Source organism: Artibeus jamaicensis, unplaced genomic scaffold, assembly GCF_021234435.1.
Source record: "Artibeus jamaicensis isolate MK-2021 breed Jamaican fruit bat unplaced genomic scaffold, CSHL_Jam_final contig_518, whole genome shotgun sequence".
In the NCBI taxonomy this organism is placed as follows: Eukaryota; Metazoa; Chordata; class Mammalia; order Chiroptera; family Phyllostomidae; genus Artibeus; species Artibeus jamaicensis.
Window position 1 is genome coordinate 1617787 of NW_026521870.1, and position 21010 is coordinate 1638796.

The 21010-nt window shown below is 41.3% G+C and overlaps 1 protein-coding gene and 1 pseudogene across 1 annotated transcript in view; both read left to right on the plus strand.

Moving 5' to 3' along the window:
- The first annotated feature begins 63 nt into the window (after positions 1 to 63).
- Positions 64 to 21010, plus strand: part of FBXL13 (F-box and leucine rich repeat protein 13) — a 284235-nt gene continuing 263288 nt past the window's right edge. Inside the window, exon 1 of the mRNA XM_053668913.1 lies at positions 64 to 431. Coding sequence (XP_053524888.1) covers positions 357 to 431 — 75 coding nt within the window. The 5' untranslated portion in view covers positions 64 to 356. The remainder of the gene's footprint in view (positions 432 to 21010) is intronic.
- On the plus strand, positions 18728 to 19987 carry LOC119034764 (phosphoglycerate kinase 1-like; annotated as a pseudogene).

Consider the following 21010-nt stretch of genomic DNA (forward strand, 5'->3'; position numbering starts at 1 on the left):
GAAACGGCCCCGTGCGAACAGTAAAACCGCCCACTACAGGCGAGACACATCCTGGCAGCTCCCCTAGGTGAGGAGAGAGGCTGGTAGAAAAGATCCAAATTCCGTGAAGAACTGCCACACTGCGTGACCCGAAGGCGACAAAAGGGGACTCCCACCGTCCAGGGGAGAGCTTCCCAGGACTTCTAACCTGGCCTGTGCCCCGAAACCCAGACCCCGGACAGCCCACAGCCAGGGGGCGTCTGGGGCGCGCCCCGCGGTTGCTGGGGCAACGCTGGGACGCGCCAGCAGAGCTCCCAGCTCGACTTCTGCGCTGGACGAATAGCCGGCGGAAAGCGCAAGGTGCGGGGCTTCTTGCCATGGCCTCGCTGCGCAAGGCCAGCCCCAGGCTGAGAAATTACTTCAAGCAGAACTACATTCCTCAGGTCTGCGAGGTACTGCAGTCACTTGGCCGAGTTAGAAGAGGGGGGAATCGAAGGGGTTTCCCGGAGGAGGGGCTGAGGTTTGGCTGCGAGAGGGAGTGGAGGCTGCAGGAGCGGAGTGGGAGAGAATGAAGTCAGGTAGAGATCTCTACTAAAGGTAGAGATCCAGGAGAACCCAGAGGTAATGGAGGCTGAAAGAGAGGGGTGGGGACATCTCCCAGGGAGAAAGAACACAGGGCCCAAGGACAGAAACCCCAAGCTCCAATTTTGCGGGTTTAGACTAGAGGAATTTGAGGACAAGATCAGGCGAGAGAAAGAAGTGCCGGAGAGACAGGGATATCAGGAGAGTGTGGCTTTACGAAGACAGGAAAATAGTGTGGCTCAAGATAAGGACCTAAAGGGATGTAGTGGATTTGGCCCCAGGCGAGCCTTGGGTTTCATTGGAGCGAGGAAAGCAGAAGATAGATTCGGGTTAGCTAAGCAGAGAGGGGACACAAACACCTTGAGAGGGAAGGTAGCCAGCCCTTTGTGAAGGGAAGGACCCCACACCCAGGATTTCCTTAAATCGGAGTAAGGACTGTCCCCACCTCTCAACCCACATAAGGGGAGAGAAGGACAGGATAGGGGTGGGCAGGCTTTGTAAGTTCGGGGGTAGCAAGCCAAGGAAGATCTCCTCTGGTAACTTCTGTTTTGTTTTTTTTTTCAACTATTTGGTGAGGTATTTGCCAAGAATGTGTATGTTCGGGTGAGGATGGAAGGAGCGGAGGTTAAATTATGGGGAGAACGCGAGACAGAACTCTGGGGAAGGAAAGATGAGAGGCAGGCAGTGTTGTGAGACCAGCTGGGGTAGAAACTCTCTCCTATGCAGTTAGGAGGACAGTCCCCCTCCTTTCTGGATGGTAATTTAGAAGTATTTATTAAAATGTCAAGTGCATCTACCTTTTGACCAAACATTTGCACTTCTAGGGATCCACTTTGGAGATATGCCTGCATATGTGATCAGAAGGATGTACAGAGATATTCATCATAACATTTTTACATAGTGAAAATAGTAATCTAAATGTGAATGCAGGAACAGGATGTTATATAGTTAGAATTAATTATATCTGCAGCTTTTGAGAAGAAAAGCTCTCCAAGACATAGTAAATTAAAAAAAAAAAACAAGCAAGTTGCTCAACAACGTGTCTGCTACAATCTAGCTACCTATGTGATTTCCCAAATGTATGTACAGGTGTATGTATGTATACATGTGTGTGTATATATATATATATATATATACCTGTATCTGTATTTAAGACAATACATATATAGAGCATATGCCAAACTATTTACTGCAAATGTTTTGGGGGATAATTTGAGTACTCTAATTTTGTACTCTATATACAGATGTATTTTCATTTTTTGTGAGGTATTTCATTTATGTTGTACCTTTATATAATTAAAGTGCTTCACAGATAAGGTAAAGTTAAAGGAGTTCATCCTTACCAAGCCCTTATTATATGAAATGTTAAGGGGATTTACCTAAGAAATAGATTAAAAACTATGAACAGTAAAATGACAGTAAACTCACAGCTATCGACAACTGAACCTAAAAAACAAAAGCAAAAACTAAGCAAACAACTCGAACAGGAATAGAACCAGAGAAATGATGATCACGTGGAGGGTTTTCAGTAGGGAGGGGGAGGGGCAGAATGAGGTGGGGAAGTTCCAGGAAATAAGAAGCATAACCGGTAGGTACAAAATAGACAGGGAGAGGTTAAGAATGATATAGGAAACAGGGAATTCAAAGAACTTATATGTACAACCCATGGACATGAACTAAGGGGGGAAAATGCTGGTGGGAGGAGGGATGCAGAGTGGAGGGGGGATGGGACAACCGTAACAGCATAATCAATAAAATATACTTAGAAAAAGAAAATATGTACAGTGAATGGTACTTGTCTCCCCAATTGTGTGATTTTTCTCAAGTAGCACTCAGTAAGCTACATGTAGGTACAGAAATGCGAGTTGACTTCATCCAGGATTGGAGTTTGGCAGGCATATAGAATGGAAGGGCAATGGTCAGGGCATCACACTTTTGAGAGTGCCTGGAGTGATGGGCCAAGGGTTGTAAGGCCTGGGTGTGGGATGAGAATAAGACATGATACCGATATATGGGTATAAAGTGGAGGTTGCTAAGGGGTGAGTGAAGAGGGATAGAGGTGTAATTGAGTAAGGGAACTGAAAAAGTAGGAGACAGGGGTCTGAAAGTGGAATATTTAAGATTCAGGATAGAGCCACTTTGAGTGATGACAGTCCAGGTTGGCCATGGAGCAGGTAACAGGAGTGGACTTGAGTTGAGGGTCAGGGTACATCAGGGAAGTGATAGCCTCTCTTGGCCTTGCTCTCCACTTGCTATAACACTACAGAGCGGTAAGAGGCGTCCTGGGCTCTTCCTCTGAGTGTGAGCACTTCCTCACCAGCCTACTGTATTGCTCTGCCTCCAGAGAAAGGAGGCCCGCAGAAGTGCTCCCCATTGCTTAAGGCGATCCTCACTTAAGGAATCCTTCATTCACCTCTGCTACCACATTTCCAGCCAGAGCAATAAAGCAGTCTTTTGGGGCCCCACATACCCTCCTTAACCTGATTACCCACTTCCCCCAAGTGACTACCAAGATGACTCTCTGTGCCTCATGTCTCTGTACATTTATTTGTTCATCTGACCCAAGTTGCCAGACCTCACACCACTAAAACCCATCTTCTGCAAGTTTTGGAATACTGAATCTTTCATCACAGATTTCCCTGTATGTTTAACCTCTTCTAAACTTCATATATCTGTCTTAAATAAAACCTGGTGGTTTCATTAGAATATTATTTACCCGCAAACCTCTTGAATACTGACTGATTTTAAAAAATCCTGATTAATTCACTGGGTTTACTTAATCTGTTGCTTAATTTTTCATCAGTTTTAGAAAATTCTTGGTCATTGGTTATTTTCAACTGTTTCTTTTACCCAATTTCTTCTTCTGGGACTCCAGTGACAAATATGTTCAATTTTTTTAATGTTTTCCTACATATTTCTTTTGCTTTGTTCTTCTTTCTTTTGTCCTTCTTTGTCCAAGTATGGATATTTTTTATTGATTGTCTTCGAATTTACTGAATCTATTTTATGCTGTGTCCTGTCTACTGTTAAATACATCAAATGAGTTCTTAATTTCAGATGGTATGTTTTTCAATTTTAGAATATCCATTTGGTTTTTTTCATACTCCATACATTCCTATTAAAATTCTGCATCTTCTCATCCATTTTGTCTATCATTTTCTGTTTTCTCTAACGTGTGAATTCTTGTTCTATTAAAATTATTGTTGGTAGTGTAACTCTGAATCAAATTCTTTATTAGAATTTAATTGTTAGAATAGAACAAATGTTCTTTATTTAAATTACTGGTGTGCTTTCTGTCCCCTGACTGGACCTTGACTGATAGAGCAGGCTGAGCTGGAGAGGGAAATCAGGGGAATCTCTGGGGAGGTGGAAAATGACTGTGGTGTGGATGTATCCATTGTCAAAATTATACAGCTAAGATTTCTGCACTTGAATTCATGTAAATTTTACCTAAAATAGTATAAGGAAGAACAGCTAGGAAACTGGATGGATATACAAATAATATAAGAATCACATATTGATGAGAATTGTTGAAACTGGGTAATGGGTTCATTGTTTACTTAATATATATTTGAAGTTTCTTCTAATAAAAAGTTAAATAAAACAGTCATGTCTGGGTATTTTTTCTCATCATGTATGTAGCTAGGGATGGGTGGAATGGCAGGTGTGATTTGGCTGTATAGTCATTGTCTATGTTTGCTTGCTGTATCAATTACCCATGGCTACATATCACAACTTCAAATTTTAGTGGCTTAAAGCACCAGGAATCATTTAGTTTTATCAACAATCTGAAATTCTGGCAAGGTCTTTCAGGGAGAGCTTGTCTCTGTGCCATATGGTACCATCTGGGATAGATCAACATGGGGTTAAGGATCCACTTTTCAGATGGTTCACTGGCATGCTTGGCAAGTTGGTGCTGGGTGTTGGCCAGGAGTTCAGCTAGGACTGTGAATCAGTAGGCTTGATTCTTCCCTATGGGCCTGTCCCTGGGCTGCTTCAACTTCTTCACAGTATGGTGGCTCAGTTCTAAGAGCAAGTGGCCCCAGAGAGAACTAAATAGAAGTTATATCACCATTTATAAGCTCAGAAGTCAACATAACATTATTTCCACCTACATACAAGAGGAGGACACATAGATCCTGCTTCTTTTTTTTAAAGATTATTTATTTATTTTTAGAGACAGGGGAAGGGATGAAGAAAGGGAGAGAGAGAAGCATGCATGTGCGAGAGAAGCATCGATTGGTTGTTCCTTGCATGTCCCCAAACTGGGGCCTGATCTGCAACCCAGGCATGTGCCCTGACCAGGAATCTAACCAGCTACCTTTGACTTTGTGGGATGATGCTCAACCCACTGAGCAACAGCAGTGAGGACCAGACCCCACTTCCTGATAGATATAGTGAAGTCACATTGCAAAAGGAGCCAGTGGAATGAAAGACTGTCATAAACATTCTGGAAAATACAATCTGACACACCTGTCTTGTTCCTATAAGGGGAACTGGAATCATCTTATATCTCAGAGCATTATCTAAACAAATGTGGATTGCAACAGTATCACTCAGTGAGTAGGCCTGAACCCTTCTACAAATATCTCTTGCTTTTCTTCTTCCTTTTCTATCTTCCCCAGGACCAGATGTATAATGGACATTATCAAGTTTGCCTATATAACACCTACTTTCCCCTTATCTCTTCCTCATATTTCTTATGTCTTAATTTTATAACCTATCTTTACCCCTGTTAGTCCATATACTTCAGGGAAATTGACTATATGTATCTCTGGGGTTGGACTCTGATTAGCTTATGACAACCAGTGCATTGAATTTCCCAGGTCACAATGTTTGTGACCGTGGCAAGTGGTGGTGAGGACTGTGGGAGAGGATTAGATGTGATCCAAGCCAATTTAGGTCAGGTTGCTCGCTGTAATGTTGGTATAGAGATTTACCCAGTCTGGATATTCATGGGGAAGTACGGATCTCTGGGAGCCATTGGCAATTATCTTGTGTCCACAAGGAGAGATGTTTTTAGGATGAAGTGGATTCTGAGGAAGGCAGAATGGGGAAATAGAAATCAGTTTTCTAGTGACATCACCAATATTGCCTAGATTTGATTCGTGGCTTACCAATTACTAATTGTATGACTTTAAGCAAGTTTCTAAATCTCTGGGCCCCAGCTTTTGTGTAGTAAGATTCCAGATGGATGAGAGACAGGCCTTTATTTTCTAGAGTGAAAGTGAGTAATTATGAAAGGAAAAAATGGGAAAAGGAAATCACAAAATGTGTCTTCAGGCAAATCAATTTTTGGAAAGAATATATAAGGTGAGAATCTGGAAATAGATTCCTTTACACTATTTACATTCACACATCTGTTGGGAAGCCTTATGGGCCCCTAGAGGTTTGCATGCCCAGCTTAAAGACTGCTGGATTGTAGTTTTAATTCAAGTTTGTCAGGTAACTTAATTTTATGTCAGGATTAGGCTCTTGACAAACACTACTCTTTTTTCCAGGCCTGGGATTGTGCAACAAGAGTGGATAACTAAGGAGGGTACATTAGACCATTCCCTTAGCAAATGTTTGCCAGGCACCTGTAGTAGTATGCCAGTAGGAAACACTGTAAGGGCCACAACCATGTGCAGCTTTGACTCTGAAGCTGTCTTTAGTCCAAACTTTCCTGAGTTTTCTGTGCATTTACCCATTGGTATCCTACAAACACATTAAAGAAATAAGAAGAAATAGGTTAAGTTGATGTTGATAATATATTTTGTTCAAACCAATCTGTCCAGATATAATTATTTCAACATAGACCCAATATAAAATCTTAACTCTTCAAAACTGGTATATTGTTATGCTTATAAGCACATCTCATTTAGTGCTAGCCACACTTGAAGTGCTCAATAGCCACATGTTGCTAGTAGCTGCCATATTGGAGCCCTCATGAATGGGTTTGGTGCCCTTTTACTGCAGACCCCAAAGAGCTCCCTTAACCCTACCATCATGTGAGGGCACTGAGGGAAGACAGCCATCTATAAATCAAACTACACATTTTTATTCTACATTGTTATAGAAATCTATCTTAAGGAAACAGATGAAGATATGTGCCTTTCATCATTACTAGTGATAATTAATATGCACATTATATATTTTTAAAATATATTTTATTAATTATGCCATTACAGTTGTTCTGTCCCCCCCTCATTCCCCTCCACCATGCACACCTCCTCCCCCACCATTCCCTCCCTTTAGTTTATGACCACATGTCTCAAGTTCTTTAGATTCTATATTTCCCATACTATTCTTGCCCTCCCCCTATCTATTTTCTACCTACCGTCTATGCTACTTATTTTCTGTACCTTCTCCTCCATTTTCCTTCTCCCACTCCCCTGTTGCTAACTCTCCATAAGATCTTCATTTCTATGGTTCTGCTCCTGATCCAGCTGTCCTCTTAGTTTGCTTTTGTTTTAGGTGTGGTTCTTAATACCTGTGAGTTTGCTGTCCTTTCACTGTTCATCTTTTTTATCTTCTTTTTCTTAGGTAAGCCCCTTTAACATTTCATATAATAAGGGCTTGATGATGATGAACTCCTTGAATTTGATCTTATCTGAGAAGCACTTTATCTGCCCTTCCATTCTAAATGAAAGCTTTGCTGGATAGATCAATCTTGGATGTAGGTCTTTGGATTTCATGACTTGGAATACCTCTTTCCAGCCCCTTTTTGCCTGTAAGATCTCTTTTGAGAAATCAGCTGACAGTCTGATGGGACCTCCTTTGTAGGTGACTGTTCTCTTATCTCTTGCTGCTTCTAGGATTCTCTCCTTCATTTTAATCTTGGCTAATATAATGATGATTGCCACGTCCACAGTTGGATCCGTTCCTTGACAAAGTCAGGAGGGGAGGTCCAAGACTTCAAAGAAGCATTTTCCAACCTGGTGGACGTGGCATGGAGGGCATGTTTACTCCCCGAGTCAATTTTAGACATATCTAAAATGCAGAATAAGAATAGGCCCCCTGCCACAGCCTAACCAAGGCAGACAGCCAAGTTCCTGTTCAGACCAAGAAGCATAGTAACAGTAACTGCAAAAGCCAACGAATCCGAAATCGCTTGCCAGCTGAAATCACTTGCCAGCTAGAATAGTATAAAAGCTTCAGCCTTACATTCAATAAAGGTCTTCAGAGCATCACCTGCCTTGAGCTGCGTAGTTGCCTGATTTCCATGCCGACTCCTACCTTCACCTCGAGGGGACCCTTAGACCCGCTGCAGCTGGACCACAGCAGATGATGTGCCTTGATGTGTTCCTTTTTGGGTCCAAGTTCTTTGGGACTCTCTGAACTTCCTGGATTTCTTGGAAGTCTATTTCCTTTGCCAGATTGGGCAAATTCTCCTTTATTATTTGTTCAAATAAGTTTTCCACTGGTGGCTGTTCCTCTTCCCCTTCTGGTACCCCTATAAGTCATATGTTGGAACGTTTAAAGATGTCCTGAAGGTTCCTAAGCCTCTCCTCATTTTTCTGAATTTTTGTTTCTTCATCCTTTTCTGTTTGGTCATTTTTTTCCTCCTTCTGGTCCACTCCTTTGATTTGAGTCCCAGTTTCCTTTCCATTACTATTGGTTTCCTGTGTATTTCTCTTAATTTCAATTAGTTTAGCCTTCATATGTTCCTCTAGTTTGTGACTAAAATCAACCAGTTCTGTGAGCATCTTGATCACCAGTGTTTTGAACTGTGCATCTGAAAGTTTGGCTATTTCTTCCTCACTTAGATTTATTGGCTCTGGGGCTTTGAGTTGTTCTTGAGCCATGTTTTGATCTGTTTGTGCCTGTTACTTATGAGAAGTGGATCCTTAGTTGTTCACCAGGGCGGGGTCACCCAGGTTGCTGGTTTGTGACACTGTATGTGGGGGCGGTGTCAGAGAGGGACAATGGTGGTTCCCTCTGCTGCTTCCTGCTGCTGTGGCCTGCATGGTCCGTCTCACTGCTCCTTCCTTCACCGGTTTATCTGTGTGCTAATGTTTGACTGCGATCAGCCCTCAGTGGGTCTGCCTGCTTCTGCACACCTGGGAGCCACCCATGGCTGCTGGCGCACCTGGGTCTCCCACCCTGGTTGGTCTGATGGATCTTTCCTGCCTGATCCCACTCTGCTGCTGGCTCTGCCCCTCTTACCAGTTTTGCTGAAATGTTGGTTGTTGTCAGACTTCCGTGTAGTTCAATTTTCTGTGGTTTGGCTGCATTTTTGTTGCTAAAACTTTGTTGTTTTTAAACTTAGTTGTGTGAGAAGGCGCAGTGCTTCCACCTATGCCTCCATCTTGCACATTATATTTTTAATAATAGAAAAAGTTAGACACAACTTAATGGCCTACCTTCAGAAATTATTAGAGACTTTCAACCAAGATGGAGGCATAGGTAGATATGCTTTACTTCCTCACACAACCAAATGAAGGACAACAACCAATTCAAAAACAAAAAATAACTAGAACTATGGAAAATTGAACTGTATGGAAGTCCAACAACCAAGGAATTAAAGAAGAAACATTCATCCAGACTGGTAGGAGGGGCAGAGACAGACAACCAGAGTGGAGAGGACAAGTGGCAAGACAGGGGCTGAAGGACCAGGCAGGGGAACCAGTGGCTGGTGGTCCCACATTTGTATCATGTGGATAAAACAGGAGGAACAACTGGGAAGAGAAAGACAGACCACACAACCCACAGTTCCACCACAGGGAAAGAAAGCCTCAAAACCTCTGGTTGTAGAATCCTGTGGGGGCTGCAGTGGCATGAAAAACTCTCAGCCTCACAGGAGAGTTTGTTAGACCCATGAGGTCCTAGAACATACACAAACCCACTCACCAAGGAATCAGCACCAGAAGGACCCAATTTGCTTGTGGGTCATGAGGGAAGTGACTAAAAGCAGGATGAGAGCCAAGCAAGCAGCATTGTTCCCTCTCTGACCCCTCCCCCACATACAGCACCACAATGCAGCAATGTGGGTTGCCCCACTCTGGCAAATACCTAAGGCTCAGCCCCTCACAACTTAACAGGTGCATCAAGACAAAGAAATATGGCCCAAATGAAAGAACAGATCAAAGCTCCAGAAAAAGAACTAAGCAATGAGGAGATAGTCAACATGTCAGATGCAGAGTTCAAAATACTGGCAATCAGGGTGCTCACAGAAATGGTTGAGTACAGACACAAAATAGAGAAAGAAGTGAAGGTTAGGAAAAGTGAAATAAAGAAAAACATACAGGGAACCTACAGTGAAAGGAAGAAAACTGGGACTCGAATCAACAATTTGGAACAGAAGGAAGAAATAAACGTTCAACCAGAACAGAATCAAGAGACAAGAATTTGAAAAAATGAGGAGAGGCTTAGAAATCCCTGAGACAACTTTAAATGCCCCAACAACCAAATCTTGGGGTTGCCAGAAGGAGAAGAGGAACAGCAAGAAATTCAAAACTTATATGAAAAAAGTAATGAAGGAGATCTTCCCCAATCTGGCAAAGGAAATAGACTTCCAGGAAGTCCAGGAAGCTCAGTCCCAAAGAAATTGGGCCTAAGCAGGAACACACCAAGAAACATCATAATTAAATTACCCAAGATTAAAGATAAGGAGAGAATCTTAAAAGCAGCAAGAGAAAAGGAGACACTTACCTACACTGGAGTTCCCATAACATTGTCAGCTGGTTTCTGAAAAGAAACCTTGCAGGCAAGAAGGGGCTGGAAACAAGTATTCCAAGGCATGAAGTGCAAGGACATACATCCAAGATTGCTCTATCCCACAAAGCCATCATTTAGAATGGAAGGGCAGATAAAGTGCTTTCCAGAAAAGGTCAAGTTAAAGGAGTTCATCATCACCATGGCCTTATTATATGAAATGTTAAAGGACTTGTCTAAGAAAAAGAAGAAGGTAAAAACTATGAACAGTAAAATGACAAGAAAGTCACAACTGTCAACAACTGAACCTAAAACAAAAGCAAAAACAAAACCAAACTAAGCAAACAATAGAACAGGAACAGAATCACAGAAATGGAGATCACATGGAGGGTTATCAGCAGAGAAGGGAAGAAGGCAGATGAGGGAAAAGGTACAGGGAATAAGAACCATAAATAGTAGGCACCAAATACACAGGGGGAGGTTAAGAATAGTATAGGAAATGAGGAAGCAAAAGAACTTACATGAAAGTCTCATGGACACAAACTAAATGGGAGAGAATGCTGGTGGGAGGAGGGGTGCAGGGCAGAGGGGGATAAATGAGAGAAAAAAATGGGACAACTGTAATAGCATAATCAATAAAAAGTGTACTTTACCCTGGCTGGCATAGCTCAGTGGATTGAGTGCAGGCCTGTGAACCAGAGGATGGCGGTTCGATTCCCAGTCAGGGCACATGCCTGGGTTGCCAGTTTCCAGCGGGGGACGCACGAGAGGCAACCATATGTTGATATTTCTCTCCTTCCCTTCCCCTCTAAAGATAAATAAATAAAATCTTTAAAAAAGTACTAGGGTAACAAGAAAATAAACTGCAAAAGTATTTTTAAGTGTACTTTAAAAATTGAAATTATTAAACATTTATGGTACTCTTTTTGGCAATAGATTATCAAACAACCTCAATACATGTTTTGAAGAATATTTTGTGGATATGGAAATGTTTTTAAATATAATATTAGCCAGAAAAAAGAGGAGATGCAAAACTATACAGTATCCCATTTTAACTTTGTAAAAAGTATATTCATTGCAGAAAGACTGAGTTTAAAATTTTTATTACCTGTTACTTATTGTTGGCAGTATGATGGTTGATTTTTATTTTCTTCTTTGAATTTTTTTTCACATTACATAGAACAAATACTGGTTTTATAATCCGAAAGTAAAATATTCATATATTAAAACAAACAAAATAATGACATGCTGGCCTAAGTGTAGGAAAAAATGCTCAATTTTTTCTTTTTCATTCTATAATCTGATTATCTTTATTGATGGAGAATTAGAAAGGAATAAACAAAGACAGCATAGGAAGCATAAAAGCATGGGAAACTGCTGGGAAATTCGAGTTTCTCATTGTAGGTAGCCAGCTGGCTGGCTGGGCTGCAGGCCTGTTATGGTCTCTATGGGGCCAGAGCCCTTTGCCTCTGTTCACAGAACTGAGGTCTCCGGACATCCTGTTTCCTTGATGAGCCAGCCTCTGTCACCTTTGGCACCCTCTCAGAATCCTCTCCCTCTGGTTCAGCTTCTAGGTAAGCTTGCATATGGCCAACTGCATTCTGGTAGATCTCTCTCTCTCTTTCTCTGTCTCAGCAAAATCTTAAGGTTTTAAGGTAAAGAAAGTGCACTGGGAGGGAGAAAGCTCTGCTTCTTTCATTTATACCCATCTTGCAGCATTTAAGAGCAACTCTGCTTTTATCTGCATTATAATAGGCATTCCCATGAGTTTGGGGTTTTAAAAGTTTTTTTTTTCTGATATAGAAAGTGACTTTGAAACCACTGTGATCATCCTGGTTCTGTCAGGAAATAATCTCTTCCTTGATGGTTGATGTTCTCAGTGTTGCCGGAAGCTAGTCTTTTTCCTCATAGATCATCCGTATCTGGCATGGCTTTCATGCACCCTGGATGTATTGTTTATACAAAGCATACAAACATAGAGATATAGGGTAGTCTTTTTGTTTTTTTAGATCCTGGAGTTGAATGTTCTTTTAAACTTTAATTTTAGATTTCAAATAAATGAACTAAATGGTCAAATATTTGGGAATTTGAGAAATAAAATACTTTATATTATTTTTTAATTTTATTTAAGAAAAGATTTTATTTGTTTTTAGAGAGAGGGGAGGGGAAGGAAAAAGAGAGGGAGAGAAACATCAATGTGTGGTTGCATCTTGTATGCCACCCACTGGGGACCAGGCCCGAAACCCAGGCATGTGCCCTGACTGGTAATGAACTGGCAACCCTTTGGTTCACAGGCCCGCACTCAATCCACTGAGCTACAACAGCCAAGGCAGTTCATACTATGTTAAGCTTCAGGAAAAATACATTTTAGAAATTCAAAGTTTTTTAAAAATGTCTGCATGTAAACACTCAGCACCTGATCCTGGATAGAATTGTGAGAAAACTGTGTATATCCTGATTCCACACTCTCACTGTTTTCATCATGTCTCTCTGAGAACTCTGAGATACTCGCCCTACTACTACTGGAATCACCTTGCTTGGAGATACTCCTTTTGAGAGACACTGTATTTTTTAAAAAGTATATTTTATTGATTATGCTATTACACTTTTCCCAATTTTCCCCCTTTTATCGTCCCTCTGCCCTGTAACCCCCAACACTACAGTATTCCCTGCCCCCCTTAGTTCATGTCTATGGGTTGTACATATAAGTTCTTTGAGTCCTCTGTTTCCTATACCATTTTTGACCTCTCCTCATCTATTTTATGCCTACCAATTATGCTTCTTTGTCCCTGCACCTTCTCCCTGATTCCTTCCTTTCCCCCCACTGAAATTCCTTCATGTGATGTCCATTTCTCTGATTCTGTTCCTGTTCTGGTTGTTTGCTTAGTTTTCCTTTTCATTGCTTTTCTTTTCTTTTAGGTTCATTTGTCGATAGTTGTCAGTTTGTTGTCATTTTACTGTTCATAGTTTTGATCTTCTTTTCCTTAGATAAGCCCCTTTAACATTTCATATAATAAGGGCTTGGTAATGATGAACTCCTTTAACTTGACCTTTTTTGGGAAGCACTTTATCTGCCCTTCCATTCTAAATGAAAGCTTTGCTGGACAAAGTAATCTTGGATGTATGTCCTTACACTTCATGCCTTGGAATACTTGTTTCCAGCCCCTTCTTGCCTGCAAGTTTTCTTTTCAGAAACCAGCTGATAGTCTTATGGGAACTCCTTTGTAGGTAAGTGTCTCCTTTTCTCTTGCTGCTTTTAAGATTCTCTCTTTATCTTTAATCTTGGGTAACTTAATGATGATGTGCCTTGCTGTGTTCCTTCTTTGGGACCCTCTGGGCTTCCTGGACTTCCTGGAAGTCTATTTCTTTTGCCAGATTGGGGAAGTTTTTCTTTATTATTTATTTAAATAAGTTTTCAATTTCTTGCTGCTGTTCTTCTCCTTCTGGCACCCCTATAATTTAGATATTGGAATATTTCAGGTTGTCCCAGAGAATCTTCAGTCTCTCTTAATTTTTTTGGATTCTTGAGTCTTCATTCTGTTCAAATTGGATGTTTATTCCTTCCTTTTGTTCCAAATCATTGCTTTGAGTCCTGGTTTCCTTCCTGTCACTGTTGGTTCCCTGAATATTTTGCTTTATTTTATTTTGGGTAATTTCATTTGTTCTTTAATTTTTCAACCAAGCTCAATCAGTTCTGTGAGCATTTTGATGACCAGGGCTTTAAAGTCTCCATCAGAGAGGTTGGCTATCTCCTCATCGCTTAGCTCTCGTTCTGAGGGTTCACTGTGTTCTTTCATTTGGGCCCTATTTGTTTGTCTTGGCTCATCTGTTGAGCTGTAAGGGGGTGGGGTCTTGTTCCTCCTTGCTGTGCTGTGGAGCTGTCTGTGGGGGAGGGGCCAGAGAAGGAACCATGCAGCTTGCCTGCTTGGCTCTAGTCCCACTTTCCAACAAACTCTCATGTGAGACTGGGAGTTTCTCCCACAACCCCAACCGCTGTAGTCTGCAGTCAGCTCTGAGTCTCAGTTTCCCACTCAGCCAGCCCCACCCACACAGTTCCTACCTCATGACAGTTTCTCTCAGACAGCCCCACCCTTGTAGTCTGCCACCTGCTGTGGGTTATTACTGGTTTGGTTAGTCTGGTTGACTATTTCTTTAATTTCTTGGCTGTTGCAGATCCATGCAGTTTGATTTTCTGACACTTCTGAATGTTTATTGATTTTAGATTGGTTGTTATTCTCCTTTTGGTTGTGCAAGGAAGCAAAGGATTTCTACCTACACCTCCATCTTGGCCAGAACTTTGAGACATTGCATTTTAAAAGATATCATTAATACAGGAGCTCAAACAATGAAACCCCATTGGCAGCATCTCAGAGAACAGATTATAAAAAATATTTAGAAATTTCTGTCTTCTTCGATTTTTTTTGCTAGGCAGAGGTCAGCATACTGTCTACAAACATGGCCTGCCTCACAGGGATGAAAGATGAGTGGGATATTATGGTGTAGTGTCTACAAAGTAATAAGCAGCAACTCATGCAATTATATCTGAGAATAAAAAAGCGCTCATCAAATTGTTACCTCAGATTTTGGTTTAAGAAGGAAATAAAAGAGTTTGCAAAACTAGATCTGTCCAGCAGAGGGCATATTGAAATTACAAATCATGATTTTATGCAAAGTGTTCTATTTTTAGAAATAATATGATTTTTATTTTTATAATTTTTAATGCAGTTTTTATGCCTTGTGTTTCTTTATATAATTAGTTTTCCAAACTTTGTTTTTAAAATGTACTTATTTTTAAATAACATAGACTCTATTATGGGCTTGCTTATATGTTTTCTTTAGGAACTTAACTGCTGCAACTATTTGCCAGATATGCAAGAATCAGGATTACTGAATATATGAGTAAAGGATCACTAGCTAATGTAACAGAGAAGGAACTGGTTCACTAACTCAGTTTTCTGGACCTTCGGGCGAAGAGGTGTGGCTTCTCCTGAGGGCAGTTATATTTGTTTAGTTTCTCAGCCCAGCCAACCAATTTTTCTAGAGTAAACCCATGGGATTCTTAAACAACCAAACAGCAAATGATATAATATTTTTCCAGTAACAATTCAATTACCTAGGGATTAAACAGCTGGTAACTGCCTCCTCTTTGGGCGAGACACAATCCAGCATGTATTACAGTCCTTTGACTGCCTCTCAACCCGTAGTTACTACACGTCCTCACCTGTCCAGTCTACCTGAAAATTTCTCAAGTCCTGGTCTAGAGGAGCAGCTTCCTCCCCCTCAGGTCCCTCCTGAATGGCTGAAACCATTTGGCCTCTTTCAGTAATCTTCAATATATTTTGTTACAGAGTTTCTAAAATAAAAATTTAGTGCCCAATATTTAAATGTTGACAAGACTCTCCTTTATACTCAAATTTTTAACTTACTATTTTCCATAGAAACAAAATAAGCTTACTCCCAGAAAAACAGCATATACCAACTCCATCTCTACCACAGATGGAAATTTCAAGCATTTGTGAAATGTCACTTTGGACTTGGTTTGGGGCTAGGGAGGGTAGGGAGGTAGAAGAGACTTTGAATAGTGGTTTTTTTTAGTATATTTTATTAATTATGCTATTAGAGTTGTCCCATTTTTTTCACCCATTTATCCCCCTCTGCCCTGCACCCCTCCTCCCACCAGCATTCTCCCCCATTTGGTTCGTGTCCATGAGACTTTCATGTAAGTTCTTTTGCTTCCTCATTTCCTATACTATTCTTAACCTCCCCTGTCTATTTGGTACCTACTATTTATGGTTCTTATTCCCTGCACCTTTTCCCTCATTCTGCCCTTTCCCTTCTCTGCTGATAACCCTCCATGTGTCTCCATTTCTGTGATTCTGTTCCTGTTCTAATTGTTTGCTTAGTTTGTTTTTTATTTTATTTTAGGTTTGGTTGTTGATAGTTGTCAGTTTGTTGTCATTTTACTGTTCATAGTTTTGACCTTCTTTTTCTTAGATAAGTTCCTTTAACAATTCATATAATAAAGGCTTGGTGGTGATAAACTCCTTTAACTTGACCTTTTCTGGAAAGCACTTCATCTGCCCTTCCATTCTAAATGATAGCTTTGTGGGATAGAGTCATCTTGGATGTAGGTCCTTGCACTTCATGACTTGAAATACTTCTTTCCAGCCCCTTCTTGCCTGCAAGGTTTCTTTTCAGAAACCAGCTGACAATGTTATGGGAACTCCAGTGTAGGTAAGTGTCTCCTTTTCTCTTGCTGCTCTTAAGATTCTCTCCTTATCTTTAATCTTGGGTAATTTAATTATGATGTGTCTTGGTGTGTTCCTGCTTAGGCCCAATTTCTTTGGGACTGAGCTTCCTGGACTTCCTGGAAGTCTATTTCCTTTGCCAGATTGGGGAAGATCTCCTTCATTACTTTTTCATATAAGTTTTGAATTTCTTGCTGTTCCTCTTCTCCTTCTGGCACCCCTATGATTTGGATGTTGGGGCATTTAAAGTTGTTCCAGGGATTCCTAAGCCTCTGCTCATTTTTTCAAATTCTTGTCTCTTGATTCTGTTCTGGCTGAACGTTTATTTCTTCCTTCTGTTCCAAATTGTTGATTTGAGTCCCAGTTTTCTTCCTTTCACTGTAGGTTCCCTGTATGTTTTTCTTTATTTCACTTTTCCTAACCTTCACTTCTTTCTCTATTTTGTGTCTGTACTCAACCATTTCTGTGAGCACCCTGATTGCCAGTATTTTGAACTCTGCATCTGACATGTTGACTATCTCCTCATTGCTTAGTTCTTTTTCTGGAGCTTTGATCTGTTCTTTCATTTGGGCCATATTTCTTTGTCTTGATGCACCTGTTAAGTGGTGAGGGGCTGAGCCTTAGGTATTTGCCAGAGTGGGGCAACCCACATTGCTGCATTGTGGTGCTGTATGTGGGGGAGGGGTCAGAGAGGGAACAATGCTGCTTGCTTGGCTCTCATCCTGCTTTTAGTCACTTCCCTCATGACTCACAAGCAAATTGGGCCCTTCTGGTGCTGATTCCTTGGTGAGTGGGTTTGTATATGTTCTCTGATCCTGTGGTTCTCTCCAACAAACTCTCCTGTGAGGCTGAGAGTTTCTCATGCCACTGCAGCCCCCACAGGATTCTACAACCAGAGGTTTTGAGGCTTTCTTTCCCTGTGGTGGAACTGTGGGTTGTGTGGTCTGTCTTTCTCTTCCCAGTTGTTCCTCCTGTTTTATCCACATGATAGAAATGTGGGACCACCAGCCACTGGTTCCCCTGCCTGGTCCTTCAGCCCCTGTCTTGCCATGTGTCCTCTCTACCCTGGCTGTCTGTCTCTGCCCCTCCTACCAGTCTGGATGAATGTTTCTTCTTTAACTCCTTGGTTGTTGGACTTCCGTACAGTTCAATTTTCTGATAGTTCTGGTTGTTTTTTGTTTTTAAATTGGTTGTTGTCCTTCATTTGGTTGTGTGAGGAGGGAAAGCATATCTATCTATGCCTTTATGTTGGCCAGAAGTCTGAATAGTATTTAGGAACTTAAATGTGTTCCTAAGTAAAGGGGTTTCTGTAACTGTGTGGTTCTAACATGGCATTTTTATTTTTTTATCTTTGTTTTCATTTTTTAAAATTACCAATTACTTCCCTTCCCCCAGGAAGCACCACACTGTAGTCCATGTCCATGAGCCCTTCTAAATTTTTTTCAATCACTCCACCCCCTATACTCCCCACCCCCACTAGCTGTCATCCTGCTCTCCCTTTATGAGTCTGTCCTCATTTTCCTTGTTAGCTTAGTTTGTCCCCAAGCCTTTACTGTTCCACATGGAAGTTTCCCACTTACTAAGGGACCACAAGCATTTGGTAATCACTGTTATATCTATATCACAGAACAGTTCTTTTCTTTATTGCTATTTAGGCCCTTAGCATATTTCACTGTGTTTATCTGAATATCCAAAAAGATGAATGAGAGTTGCTCCCCTAAATGTCTTGTATCTACCCATGGTTCTAATACAAAGTTACTATTTCTCTGTTTATATTTAAACTATTGTTCTGTCAAGTTCTCTCTCACCACCATTTCCTCTCAAATGCATTTGTCCTAATCTCTTCCTTTAGATTTGGTACAAAGTCAATCTCTCTCTGTCATTACCCTGGCCTTTGAATGAAGCAAGGGAATGTTTTTGAATTTCTTTCTCTTTGTTCTAGTCTTTCCCTCTAATGGCAGTGATAATTAGCAATGGGATGGTTAAAAATAGTGATGATCACTTTCCAGCATTATTATCTATTGAGTACTTATCTTGTGCTAGACAATGTTTAAAGTACTTTACACATATTAATTCATTTAATTTTCATTATAGTCATATGGAATGTGTACCTTCATTGTCTCATGTATAGTAAGGAACCAGAGGAGCAGAGAAGTAACTTGTCAGAGGTTACACATTAGAAGGTTACAGGTCCGGGATTTAAACCCAGCAGAGCACACTCATTCCCCAGTGCACACTTGCTGCTGTATCCCTCACTGTGTGATCCCTTAGCCTCTTGCTGCTGCTGTATTGCCGAGATGTAGCTTTCTAACAATCTTACTTTGGACAAGCTAGATATAAAGGGGGAGTGGATCATCATAAGAGTGGACTTCAATGTTCCTATGAAGAACAACCAGATAACAAACAACCAGAGGATCAAGGTTGCCATTCCAGGCATCAAATTCTGCTCGGACAATTGAGCCAAGTCAGTTTTTCTCATGGGCCGCCTGGGTCAGCCTGATGGTGTTCCCATGCCTGACAAGTACACCTTGGAGCCAGTTGCTGTAGAGCTCAAATCTCTGCTGGGCAAGGATGTCTTGTTCTTGAAGGACTGCTTCGACCCGGAAGTGGAGAAAGCTTGTACTGACCCAGCTGCCGTCTTTATCTTCCTGCTGAACATTCATGTTCATGTGGACAAAGAAAGGAAGGGAAAAGATGCTTATGGGAACAAAGTTAAATCTGAGTCAGCTAAAATAGAAGCTTTCTGAGCCTCACTTTCCAAGCTAGGGGATGTCTATATCAACAATGCATTTGGCACCTCTCACTGAGCCCACACCTCTATGGTGGGAGTCAATCTGCCACAGAAACCTGGAGGTTTTTTGATGAAGATGGAGCTGAACCACTTTGGCAAGGCCTTGGAAAGCCCAGAGCGACCCTTCCTGTCCATCCTGGGTGGAGCTAAAGTTGCAGACAAGATCCACCTGATCAATAACATGTTGGACAAAGTCAATTAGATGATTATTGGTGGCGGAATGGCTTTTACCTTCCTTAAGGTGCTCAACAGCATGGAGATTGTCACTTCTCTGTTTGATGAAGTGGGAGACAAGATCGTCAAAGATCTGATGTCCAAAGCTGAGAAGAACGGTGTGAAGATTACCTTGCTGGTTGATTTTGTCATTGCTGACAAGTTTGATGAGAATGTGAAGACTGGCCAAGCTACTGTGGCCTCTGGCATTCCTGCTGGCTGGATGGGCTTGCACTGTGGGCCTGAGAACAGCATGAAGTAGGCGAGGCTGTCACTAGAGCCAAGCAGATTATATGGAAGAGACCCGTGGGCATATTTGAATGGGAAGCTTTTGCCCGAGGGACCAAAGCCCTCAAGGATGAGGTAGTGAAAGCCACTTCCAGAGGATGTATCATCATCACAGGGGGTGGGGACACTGCCACTTGCCAAATGAAACATGGAGGACAAAGTCAGCCATGTCAGCACTGGGGGTGGTACCAGTTTGGAGCTCCTGGAAGGTAAAGTCCTTCCTGGAGTGGATCCTCTCAGCAATGTTTAGTGCTTTTCCTGCCTTTTGGTTCCTGTGCATATCCTCTAACTCTACTTAGCGCTTTCTACATGTCTACTTGGTATTAGCTAAGATCTTCTCCTCAGCCCCCAGAAAGATTCGGCTAGTGGCCAAGAGATGCAGACGAGGAACACTTAACATAGATGCACAGCAGCAGCACGTCAGCTCACCTTTACTGCACCCTGGATTTGACTACATTCTTCAGGATCCCATTTGCATTTCCTAGTGGCTAAACCATTGTGCATTCTAGAGTGTATATATTTACATTTTGCCTGTTAACCTGTTAGCTTAATTATCTTCTTGGAGCTTACTCTGGTTAGCGTTGTCATTGTTTTGCTACTCAGCATGAAAACTAGATAAAATTCTGGTTGTAGGGAGGGAGGGAGATGAAGTTGGAGATCTATTAAATAAATAATAAAAGTATTCATTGAAACTGGAAAAAAATAAACCCAGTGGAATTTACCCATTGCATTATCTTGCTCCATGAAAGGTGGGTAGCAGTAGAAAGGTATAGAAACAACTGCCCTGGATTAACCCACTTTGGTCATCAGTACCCAGACATCTTTCAGAATATCTGAAAAATATTAGGGACTAAGATTAGGGAGACAGAGCCAAAAGAAAATTGAGGGTTGCACAATTGTTTTGTGAATTTACAAGCTTGATAAAGTCAATCTGGATGATTAAATCATGGCCTTTTTCTTGTCCTTGATTGTGTAAGTCTTTACTAAGAAAGTAAGCAACAATAAAGCCCTGATTAATGTTTCTGAGAGTCAGACATTTATTTTGTGGGAATGTTTGCATATTTCACCTCTGCTTCTGAAGACCAAGCTAATGGTTTTGTCATTTTTATTTTCAATACACAGGAAAAATATATTAATTCAGTAAGTATGCTTCCTTATTGTATGAACTATGCACAGATCCCACAGTAGTATATAAAACCTCAGGCTATTTTATTTTGCCTAGTGTGAAGGTATGAACAGTGAGATTTCTTATGCAAAAAGTGAACATTCGAAC